Source organism: Aphis gossypii, unplaced genomic scaffold, assembly GCF_020184175.1.
Source record: "Aphis gossypii isolate Hap1 unplaced genomic scaffold, ASM2018417v2 Contig00319, whole genome shotgun sequence".
Taxonomy (NCBI): domain Eukaryota; kingdom Metazoa; phylum Arthropoda; class Insecta; order Hemiptera; family Aphididae; genus Aphis; species Aphis gossypii.
Window position 1 is genome coordinate 61,899 of NW_026083064.1, and position 13,039 is coordinate 74,937.

Consider the following 13,039-nt stretch of genomic DNA (forward strand, 5'->3'; position numbering starts at 1 on the left):
ATTAAACTGTATAAATAAAAATAACAAACAAAACTCATAACGACGCGATTAACTCGATAATGACTGACTCGGTCAAATGGTTACCAAATGTTATCAAAATCCATAATTCATTATATTAATTTTATATATTACCATAGCAACCACAAATAAATAAATATTATTCTCAAATCTTATAACCCCCATAGCAACCATGTATAAACAAAAATTTCTATCGTAAATCTCAATATTCCTGTTTGAGCACATATTATTAATAATACATATTGAAAAAAAACTATTCTATATTTTAAGTTGGACCATATTATAAATGGTTACCAAATTTTATCAAAATCCGTTCAGTAGTTTCGGAGTTTATCGCGAACATACATCGTGACACGAAATTTTTATATATATAGATTATCAGCTAATTTTGTAAGATCGGGATGTAAAAAAAGCCAACCAGATCGCCAGTCGTAAGAGCATGTTGAAACGACTGCAAGATCCGGATGTTAAAAAAGCCAACCAGATCGCCAGTGTGAAGAACAGCTTGAAACGAATGGAAAATCCAGTTTTCAAAAAAACATATCAAATTCAAAATGTTCGAAACATGAGAAAGCGAAGATTACCATCAGATAGTAGCCTATGTAAAAATGTATCTACTAAAATGAAAATACCAAATTCAATATTTTATAAAAAATGAGAACAGCAAAAATTAAACGATACCAGGCAGAAGGAAGATGTTTTGATATCTGAATATATTTTTAAAAGGTCTCAAGGTTTATCAGAAAAATGTTATTCGTGTCATAGATTACGTTTCCCATCCAGTGTCAATAAATGCAACTCTGGTATCTTCAATCGATTGAGGATGTCAATTCCTATGATGCCAAGAGTACTGTGACGATATATTCCAGTTGTCTTCCGCATATAAAAAAATCCAAAGTTCCTCCGTTGTACATAAGAAATGGTTATGAGTTAAACAGTGTTCCGTCTTCAGTTACGCAATTAAATCAAATAGAAAAGCAAATGGTTTTCCTTTAGTTTACCGTTTATGAAAATATTCAAATGTCTTCGCATTGATGGACAGCTCAAAATCAAAGGTAACGTTATAAATGTTCCAATAGATCTGACTAAGACTACATCTATTTTGCCAAGGCGTGCCGAAAATTTAGCTGCAGTTAAGATGATGAAGGTAAAATTAAAAAGAAAATCGTGCTTTAAACAACATTATCTTTATCAAAATGTCAGACCATCATTCAGGCACGTATCTGGAACCTCATCTTGGGAGGGGCGATTAATTTTTTTAGGAAGTCCAAATCCCTCATAATGATATTTTGCCAGAGTACTCTTAATTCTTATATAAAAAGGGTTATAAATAAAATAGTAATAAATACCGTTTAAAATGTTTAAATAATATTATATAAATAATAATATGATATGTTATAATAAATTTAATACATGTTATTTTCTACAAAATTAGATCCATATGTCTGTTTTTCATTTTAGCAAACCGTTGTATAATATCTTCAGTGGAAACTTCTATTTCTCTATGAATGTTTAATAGAGCTAATCCACATAAGCGGTCTTGTCCCATTTTTGAGAGCAACCAAGTTTTCAATTAACAGAATAAGTATGAAAGCATGTAGCAAAGTTTTAATTATACAAGCAGATTGATGTGCAAAAAGCTGATGCAATTCTAATTGAAAACAAGTAATTTTAAAAACTACCTTCTGAATGTTGAAAAAGATCTTTCAGCCGAAGCAACACTTATGGGCAAACATGCGATTATTAAAAGAAGCCTCTTAATATTTGGATAAATAACATCACAGCAAAATTCAGCGGATGTAATTGCATCTAAGCTTTTAATATTATATTTCCCTAAAACAAAAAATACATTTTTTTATTAGTAATAAATAGATTGTTGAAGGAAACTATAGTTGATAAACATTTTATTCACCTTCGTTTTTATCCCTTATCCACTTTGATTTCCAGAGAGATAGTTCAGACTTGAGTTCTAATTCACTCATATTAGTATCTTGAAAGGAAAAAATATTTAATGAATAGTTTAACTAACTCATTTTCATCATCACTATCCATTTCAACAATATTTCTTGGCATTAGTTTTGATAATTTCAATAAAGCTTGATTTTTTTCATTAAAAAACCTATTTTTAGGTCATCTAATACATTGTCAAGCAAAGGAATGTATATTGAAACTCTGTAGTAATCCTCTACAGTACTCATTTGATAATTAGATCTTCCAGCTTGACGACATACTATTCGAGGCTTTTTTTATTTCTATATCATATTTTATCATTTCTTTTTTGTATACTTCAAATATTAAGCTGAATTCCTTAGAGCAATTAGTTCTTTTATTTTTCAAGTTGTCTATGACATCATGTATAATTTCTGTAGAATTACTTATATCCGAGTTAACAGTTTGTAAAATTTTACTTACAGCAATTGTAACACTTAATAAAGAGGAAAGTGTAAACAATGATATTATAAATTCCAAGCACATAGAGCAGTTAATAGTGTTTTAGCTTTTGATGAAGAGTCTTGCTCATGCCATGATGAAATAGAAGTTAAGGCTTCTAAAATATATCCTAATGATGACTGAAAAATCATAACACTGTCATGTCGTTCAATCCATCGGGTTTCAGATAGACTTTTAAGTCGTGGAGTTCCCTTTAGAACTGTAAGCAAAACATAATTTCGTTTGGACGACATATTAAAAAATGAAATTACTTCTTTTATTAGCCCAACACTATTTCTAATAGCTTGAATACTTGACGATTTTGATATTGATAAATTTAGGGAATGATTTAAACAAGGAGAATAAATGACATGAGGTTCATAAGACAGGATACACTGAACTGCACCGCGTAGAGTAGATGTCATTACAGAACAGCCATCTGTAGCAATTCCAACACAATTTAAGAAATTTAAATTCTATTCTTTAAGTATGGATATCACAGTTTTTCCTAAAAGTTCACCTGTCAATTTAGGTTCTAATATAGTTGAGTTTATAACCACAACTTCATCATCTTCATTATCATTATTAATATTTGAGGAAAAAGCATGTTTATGGCAGTCAATGAATGCTATAAAATTCTCTTTTATGATACCTTTATGAACATACCTTAAAATGAGACTCATCTATGAAGTATGACTTAAATCAGTGGTCTCATCAAAAATGATGCTAAAGTATTTATTTTCTTTAACTTCATCGATGATTTTATTCATAATAAAATGTTTACAACATGTAATTAAATCATTTTGAATTACTGGGCTAATATAAGTTGCTCCAGAGTTTAATGTTTTTAAATGGTCTTCAAGCAATTTATCTCCAGATAATACTCTATACTTTAATAGTTCACGAAAATTACCTTGATTAGTTATTGTAGACTTTTGGATTGTAAGTGAACTATCTTCATATTTGAAAAGTTTTCCAGAATCAAAATTTCCTCCAAGGGGGATACTTTGACGACCAAGAAATATTATACTCTCTACAATAGGTTTCAATCGCTCTCGATTTTCCAAAACAGTTTTTTTTTCTATGAGTGAGTGCCATATTGATTACTTCGTTTTGAGGATTTTTTTGATTGCGTAAAAAATAATCTGCGGTAGTAACTGCATTTATGTGATATTTATGGCTGTTATGAACTGCTAAATCACCAGATTGCCCTGAGATTTTGGCATATTTGTTTAAATGTGTAACTACAAATTTTTGTAGTGTTGTACTATTGCATTTTCCCCCTTTACCAGCAAAAAGAACACAATATTTGCAAAATACACCCTTTTTTTGTTAGAATAGGTACATCAACCAACAATATTTTTCAAAATATGATCTGTTTAAATACCTCTTTTCTTCTTTGTTTTTCTTTATATGCAAACTAAATGGGTACACAAAATCCTTACCAGGCAAGTTGGATAGCTGTAATAGTTTAGCTTTATTGTAATCTGATATAAATGCATTTGTTTCTTTTAAATAATCACCAATATCTTCACTAAATTCATTACTATTCCTTTCTACAGGATGTTGGACGTGGTCATTATCAATATCTTTTTGTCCTCCTTTTATATAAATAATATGTGTTTTTAATTATTACCAAATACTTGTTATTTAAATGATATTATTTAATATTTATACCTATAATTTACATTTATTTATATTTTTTAATTTAGTTATTTTAAAAATGTTGTTACCATCTAAAAGCTTATTCGGTGATGTAGTGTTATTTGTATTCAAATCTGATAGAAACAGACTATTGGAATCTACACTATAATGTGGCTCATGATCATTATTTATCTTTAATCGTTTATCTAAATAAATAAATTATAATTATATATTTATTTCATAAAAATGCATTGTTATTAAACAATTATATATAATCCATTATTTGTTAAATTAAGTAATGTTTTATATTGTTCTTACCTTCTGTATGAGTTTTTTTCTGTAACCATTGTGTTATCATATATTTTTGTCCACTCAACTTTCTTTTGCTCATTATTAGGGTTAATAAATGAATAATACTATATAATGATAACTTATTACTGAATTCTCATCCTTTAAACTTTAAACTAAGTTTTTACATTTACAGGCTTACAGAATGGTTAGTAAGATCGGAATTTTCGGACTTCGGATAGGTTAGGTTAGTTAAATATTATTAAATTTACACAATATTTACACCAATATTCCTCTATAGATTAATATTACGTGATATACGATAACATATTTTATATATTTACCCACGGTCTATTATTATTAACATTGGATTATTTATCATGGCCCTGGGACATATTTATAAATAACTCGTAAAGAAATATTTCTTATCAATACTACGACCAATTACAGGGAAGGACGTGAAAATAAATAATTTCACGTCGGATATGAAAATAAACAGTACGAAGTTTATAACGTTTTCACTGATAATATTTGAACCATGATAAGGTATATTATAAGGAATATTATAGAAAAATATTCTCATCTATATCATATTTCAATCATTATCGCGATTTAACTGATACTATCTTTAATCGAGAATTCATAATTATTATACAAATAAAATGTATTTAAAAAAAATCAGATAGACTATAATACGGGCTTTGGGGGGGGGGGGGACGATCGCTCCCATCCCCCCCTCAAATACGAGCCTGCCATCATTAGTAGTATCAGCATTGAATGATTTGATTAAAAAAACCTCTATATAAAGATGCTGTAATAGACAAAGATTGGCTGGCGCATGTGTCAGAAACAACAAAAAGTTTAGAAAACAGCTCGGATCATGAAAGTGAAGAAACAGACGATGAAGACACAAATATTGAACCAATCAATCCGGGATCAATGGACACGATGATTGAAAACTGTGATTTTGTTTCTTTTGCACCAGGCGAAGGCATGAAACCGTTATCTATTCTTATTGATGACCATGCAGAGGAAAAAGCTTTTCCTGATTAATTTAGTGGGGCTCCACGTACAAATAAATCACCTTTAAAAAATTACTCAAAAGTAGTAAGGTCTGAACTGCTGAACGTAGATCGAAGGTTTGCATCGGACTCATCTAACTTGTTTTTTAAATGCAAAGTATTAGTTAAAAAACTAATTGCAAGCAATGTGCAAATTGTTTTACGAAAAAACATTAATTTATTTTTCAAAAATATTTATAGAATACAGTTTTTATCAATTATCCAATAGTTTTGAATAATTGACTCATGACGTTTTTGCAATCATCGATTCGTATATATATAATATATTATATTAATACCTATGTCAAGAATTTCCTTATGTATAAGAATAATTTTTTTCGTTTATCAAGTTGTGTAGTGTGTATGTACATTGTACATTTTATGAATACAGCAATTAATTAAAATTAATCGCTGAACAAAAGTCCGTTTTAAAAAAAGTTTGACAAAAAGTCCGGATTTAGTTATTTATAGTCGGACAAAAAGTCTAAGCACATTATTTAGTTTAAAATAAAAAGTCGGAAAATATTCTTTATAACTAATATTTATTTTTAAAATTTAAAAATGTCTGTACAATGTATATATATGTACGTATTATATTATTATATTTTTTTTTCTATTTTCTTATTCTTATTATTCCGTATAACTAAAAAAAATAAAACGGAAATCTACTATAATTAATTAGCTATATATTATATTATATTAAATATCTCTTAGATCGTATATGATCTAAATTCTAAGATATATCTATCGCTATGATATGTGGCTGTATGTCTACATGTTATCTACCATAAAATTATATTATGTACCTACAAGCAATAATCAATATCAATATTACCACGATTATTATAAAAAAAAAAACAAACATTATATAGATCTAGATAAATATAATACCACTTTTGTCAACTATATTTATTATATACATTATACATATAATATGTATTTGTGTATAAATATTCTCTCTGTCGTGGTGGCGTATACGTAATACGCATACGTTTAAATTAAAAAGTACTCGTATATTATGATTTTGATGTTGAACAATAATAAATACCTATAATAGTTTAATATAAATAAAGCTCTTAAGTTTTAGATTCTGAACGTTTTTTGTTTCCATAAAATATTTAGCATTTGTTTATTAAATACTATCGTAATAATTATTTATATTAAACATTTAGATCAGTCAATTTTGCTGGGTAATTGAATGGATAATATTATTGTCATATATATGTGTTTAAATTTGTATATCAATAGGTTAGTGTAGTCTTGGTTAAGTCACAAATCTGAAGTAGAGTGATTGATAGTTGTCTAACAACTTATATTATATCATAATATGTATTTATATCCATGTGTTTTCTATAAAAATAATTAAATTAAAAATATTTATATATCGTTTAATGAAGTGATAAAAGAGATTTGACAGTAATGAACTTATATTAATTAAGTGAATTTATAACAATTACTCATAATACTAAAGTATAATACTAGTTTTTATTAAAAACATAAGAACGTGTGTAGAACAAAAAACAGTTTATGTTTTTTTGTCTTACTAAGTCATGTTTGAAAAAAATATTAACACATTTTTTATCATAATCAAATAACAATAAATTACAAAATTACATTGAATTTATTATTCATTAACTAAATCAATATTCTAATTACTTTTCTTGGTAGTAAAATAACATTAATTTGTTTAAAGAACGATTTATTCATAAGAAATGTAAACAAAACATAATTAAATTTAAAGTTTATTTTTCTATGTTCTTTTTACATATTTTACTTATTAGACACTATGAGTAGGAGATATTATTTAATATTTTAATTGTACCTAATTTTTAAAATATTAGATATATTTATTATTTATTAAGAGGACGCTACCCATGCATTTGTTGTCTCCGTCTTACACACACCCGATATAGCAAAATTTCGTTCACTAGTTTCAATAGTGGCTGTTAGTTTTGATATTAGATTAATTGACCTATTATTAAACTTTTAGGTAAGAACATTATCTGTGCTTTTGGCAATTTTTCAATTTTTTCAAGCATACTATGAGCAAGTATGCAGTGAAATATCACAAATAAAAATGCTCATATCTCACATGAAAATTTAAACTATAGAATAGAAGCCAATGCTTAAACACAGATAATGTTATTATATAAAAATTGTATAATTGGTCAATTTACTCCAATATCAAAATTAACAGCTCACTATTGAAACTAGTGAACGAAATTTTGGTATGTCGGGCGTGTGTAAGACGGAGACAACAAATGCACGGGTAGCATCCTCTTAAAAAATAACTACTTTATTTAATAAAGGAAAATGAATAAATTAGGAATTTAGTATGTATTAGTATATTAATTGTAAATGTCAAATATGTTAAGGTTGTGTCCTTACACTCTATCGTATTATAATAGCGGTGCTACTAAAATTCAGGTGTTTTTATATATTTCTTTTTGGTAACATTCATAATTTTGTTTCAGATCATTTTCGTTTCTGTTATTTCTTGATTCATTTACTGGATTTCTGTGATTGTGACTTGTGTTAAGGTAATTTTCAAATTAATTATTTTATAATATTATACTCTAATTATTAGCTAATTTTGTATTTTGTATTTTTTTTTTTTTGGTTGACAGAGGTAGCAGTTGTTGTTGTTTTTTTTTTTTAAACTTTTAGTATTAAGATTTTTTTTTAGCTGTAAGTTTATTTTTATTTATTTATTTTTGTCTTAATATATATATATATTTTTTTTTCATAAAATGGGACGTCCGAGTAAACGACACAAAATAAAAAAGAAGCAATAAAAATATCACGCGAAAAATTGTTCTTCATTTGCAAGAACTTGAAAAGGATAAATTGAGAAAACAATTAAGCCGTGCGTCTGATGATATTGTTACAACAAATCAAAGAAAATTGTTAAATTTAAAAAGTACAATAAAACGATTGAAAGACCCAGTTTTAAAAAAGCTAGTTGTTAAGATGTTTTGATATCTGAATATATTTTGAAAAGGTTTCAAGGTTTATCAGAAAAATGTTATTCGTGTCATAGATTACATTTCCTATCCAGTGTCAATAAATGCAACTCTGATATCTTCAGTCGATTGGGGATGTCAATTCTAAGTGATGCCAAGAATACTGTGACGATATGTTCCAATTGTCTTCCGCATATAAAAAAATCCAAAGTTCCTCCGTTGTATATAAGAAATGGTTATGAGTTAAACAGAGTTCCGTCTTCAGTTACGCAATTAAATCAAATAGAAAAGCAAATGGTTTCCCTTAGATTACCGTTTATGAAAATATTCAAATGACTTCGCAGTGATGGACAGCTAAAAATTAAAAGTAACGTTATCAATGATCCAATAGATCTGACTAAGACTACATCTATTTTGCCAAGGCGTGCTGAAAATTTAGCTGCAGTTAAGATGATGAAGGTAAAATTAAAAAGAAAATCGTGCTTTAAACAGCATTATCTTTATCAAAATGTCAGACCATCATTAGTAGTGTCAGCATTGAATGATTTGATTAAAAAAACCTCTATATAAAGATGCTGTAATAGACAAAGATTGGCTGGCGCATGCGTCAGAAACAACAAAAAGTTTAGAAAACAGCTCGGATCATGAAAGTGAAGAAACAGACGATGAAGACACAAATATTGAACCAATCAATCCGGGATCAATGGACACGATGATTGAAAACTGTGATTTGGTTTCTTTTGCACCAGGCGAAGGCATGAAACCGTTATCTATTCTTATTGATGACCATGCAGAGGAAAAAGCTTTTCCTGATTTATTTAGTGGGGCTCCACGTACAAATAAATCACACAAACAAATTTCTTTTATCGTGTCGAATATCAACATAGGGGCAGTCCACATGTACACATGTTATTGGGGTTAGACAATACATCTATTTTTGACCCAGCTAAACTAGAAACTTATGGTGCACGTGTAACACTTATCAACAATATATACGTGTATGGTAGACGATGGCAGTCCGGCCTATCAGTATTTACATAAAAATACTCATAGCCATACACACACTTGTTACAGAACTGACAAAGAAAAACAAATGAAAAAGTGTCGCATCAACATACCATATCCGCCAATGAATGAAACCTGTATATTGACTCCGCTAACAGAAGACATAAGTAATCCGATCACAAGAAAAATTCGTATACTACAATATGAAAAACTTCTGCAATACCTCAGGGACTTCAAGGACAGTGATTCATCTTCAGATCCATCATTAGAAGACATTTTACAAAAATTGTCAATTACAGATGTTAATGAATATAAATCCATTATTCGAACTGTTATCAGACGGCCAACGGTTTTTCTAAAAAGTACAATAAAACAACGAATGGTTTCTGGATTCAATGAAGAATTATTTCCGTTATGGCAATCTAACATGGATATACAGTTCATATGGGACGTTTATTCTTGGGTTAGATATGTAATCGAGTATATTTGAAAAAGCCAACGAGGAATATCAAAACTAATGAGAGACATTGTCGAAAATCTTAAGTCTTCTACTGATTTATCGGTTAAAGAACAACTGAAAAAGATAGCGTCAACTTTTTTAGGGAGTCAGGAAATTTCTGCACAGGAAGCAGTATACACTTGCTTAGGTATGAAGCAATGCAATACTTCAACTGGGTATATATTTATAAACACTAGCCATCCTGATAAAAGAACTCGAATGTTGAAACCAATGGCAGTTAGAGGAGAAATAGATCCAAAATCTGATGACATTTTTTTTTGATGGTCTCAATGAATACTATTCATGTAGACCACACAGTCTTGAAGATGTAACTTTAGCAGAATTTGGCTCCAATTATGAAGTCCGCGGTAAAAAAAAAACCGGCTAACAACAGTTCTGATTCTAACACTGATAATGAACCTGATACCACTTATCCGATTGACTCCACTCTAATCGGAAAACCAAACAAGTATATACATAAACGTAAAATCAGAAAAATCATACGGTATGTTAGGTTTAATGTGGATAAAAATGAACAAGACTTTTACAGAGAAAATATTATGTTATTTTTACCATGGCGCAATGTAAAAACCAATTTGTTAGATATTAACTGTAAACAAGTGTATGAAACAATCATTGATCAAATAAAAAAGTTGTACCAACAGTTTAATAAAGTAGAAGAAACCCAATTAGACGATAATGAAATCCAAATAGAAGGGGAACAAGACCGTAACAACAATCAGCTTGTAGACGATGAAGATTGGGTACCAGACGATGTACTAATAAACGATGTTGGAGATTATGTTGAAAATACCAATATATCAGATGTAGATTCACCTAAAGATGGTGGTAAGATAATAGTGCACCTGATAGACAATGAACAGTTTAAAGATTTAATCGGATGACTAAACGACGGTCAACGCCAACTCTTTTATCATACAACTAATGTTATAAGAAGTCAATTGCGGGGAAAAGGTCATCCTGCGATGAAGGTATTTGTCACTGGACCAGCGGAAGCTGGAAAGTCAATGCTTATACGAGCATTAGCACAATCTGTAATTAGGATAGCAAATCTTAGACCAGATATAGATGATCTGTCACTTCTTCCCGTATTGCTGACAGCACCAACAGGTAAAGCTGCATATGGAATAAAAGGATTAACACTTCATTCCGCGTTCAAACTACCATTGAATCAATTTGCCGGATTATTACCAAAGTTAAGTTCAGATATTTCAAATACACTACGTTGTCAGTTTGTCAATGTAAAACTTTTGATAGTTGATGAAATTTCCATGGTTGGCATAAAAACACTCGGATACATTGATCAACGATTGAGGTCTATATTAAGAATAAATAAACCATTTGGTGACATAAATGTAATAGTGTTTGGCGATTTCTTTCAATTAGCACCGGTATTAGCAACACCATTGTACGATAGTTTTGAAGAAATGTTGTCTAAATTTCCAAGTGCTGTAGAAATGTTATCGATTAAATCTATTTGGGAAACATTCAAGTTTTATGAGTTGACTGAAATAATGCGCCAAAAAGATGACAAACAATTTGCAATAATGTTAACAAAGTTGGCCAGAGGACAATTGGAGGAAGCTGATGTAAAATATTTCCAAAATCTTATAACCCACCTAGACATTACTTTTCAGCCACAAGTAATGCATCTTTGGGCTACTAATTACGAAGTCGACGAAATGAACAGGAGAGTGCTTAACTCTATGAATCAAGTTAGTTTCATATCCGAAGCCATTGATACGTCTACGAAACGATCGGATATTGAATCTGCCAATAAACTGCCACGACAAAAGACAATGGGTTTAGCTTTAAGGTTAGTTTTAAAAGAAACAGTTAAATACATGGTGATAGCAAACATTTCAACCGTAGACGGCATAGTGAACGGTGCAATAGGAGAACTCATGCAAATAAACAAAGGACAGACTGCAGGAGGTAAAGAAGTTGCAAAAAGAGTTTGGATCAAGTTTGATGAGCCAGATGTGGGGTCTAACCAGACAGAAGATAAAAAATAAACTAAAACCCAAAGGCGAACACACAGATGATATGTGCAAGTGGACACCAATTGAAATTATAAAATTAGAATTTCAACTTGGTAATGCAGAGCACCATAAAGTAACTAGAATGCAATTTCCCTTAGTGGAAGCTTTTGCATTGACGGTACACAAAAGTCAAGGTGCCACACATCAATCTGTAGCATTTCATATACCTCAAAAACTCTTGAAGTGCAATATGTTATATGTAGGATGTAGTCGAACAACTTTGGCTCAAGGTTTGCGTATAGACTACTTTCCTGCAAAGCACCAAAACCTTCTGCAAAAGTTGAACATGAAATGTGCAGACTCAGGACACCAAGTTGTGCTCTTATTCCACGCTTTTCTAGAATTATGACACACAACATTCCACTCTCCTGCATGTCACACAATATAAGGTCTTTAAAAATATGAAGCTCATATTAATGCGGATATCGTTCTTTCACAATCTAAAATAATGCTCTTCCAAGAAACTGGTTCAAAATCAACTGACACATATACCATTAAGAACCATACTGAATGCTATAGAATAGACAGTATACATGCAAATGGTAAAAGTGGTTCAATTTTTTTGTTGGAGAATCCATTTATCATAAAGGAATAACCTGCAGCACAACATTGCTTCAAGATCAAAAGAAAAACACACACTTAGAAGCAATTGAAGTTATTATTGAAAATATTACCCATATTGGGATATATTCATTATTCATCGCCAAATTTTCCTTTACAGAAGCTTTATGATTTCATTGAAACGGTAGCTTCCGCCAAAAACAATGTTATCTTTATTGGTGATTTCAATATAAACTTCAACAAACCGCCAAAACAACTAGTTCAAATATTAAAACATTTCAATTACAAAATATTGGTTGACGGTATTACTACAGATCACGGAAAAACCATTGACAATGTCATTACAAATGTTGACATTGCGGCTTTGGTGTACGAGTCCCTCATAAGTGATCACAGACCTATTTTGGTTATGGACATAGATACTTTCAAGGAAATAGAAAAATATTCTGAGACTGTTGATGACCAAATTGTACAAGAAGAAGTCAACAACAACTTTATTAAACCAAA

The 13,039-nt window shown here is 29.8% G+C and overlaps 1 protein-coding gene and 2 pseudogenes across 1 annotated transcript; 1 reads left to right on the forward strand and 2 right to left on the reverse strand.

Annotated features, from left to right (window-relative positions):
* Positions 1-1,441: 1,441 nt before the first annotated feature.
* LOC126553732 (zinc finger MYM-type protein 1-like) lies at positions 1,442-2,873 on the reverse strand (annotated as a pseudogene).
* Positions 2,874-2,924: 51 nt separating this feature from the next.
* LOC126553733 (uncharacterized) lies at positions 2,925-4,483 on the reverse strand (annotated as a pseudogene).
* A 6,411-nt stretch (positions 4,484-10,894) lies between these two features.
* Positions 10,895-11,944, forward strand: LOC126553734 (uncharacterized). Its single transcript, XM_050208852.1, has one exon. The coding sequence runs from the start codon at positions 10,895-10,897 to the stop codon at positions 11,942-11,944; it is 1,050 nt and encodes a 349-aa protein (XP_050064809.1).
* Positions 11,945-13,039: the final 1,095 nt, after the last annotated feature.

Coding starts and splice junctions, on each gene's coding strand:
- LOC126553734 (XM_050208852.1), top strand. CDS start 10,895: ATGAAGGTATTTGTCACTGGACCAGCGGAAGCTGGAAAGTCAATGCTT.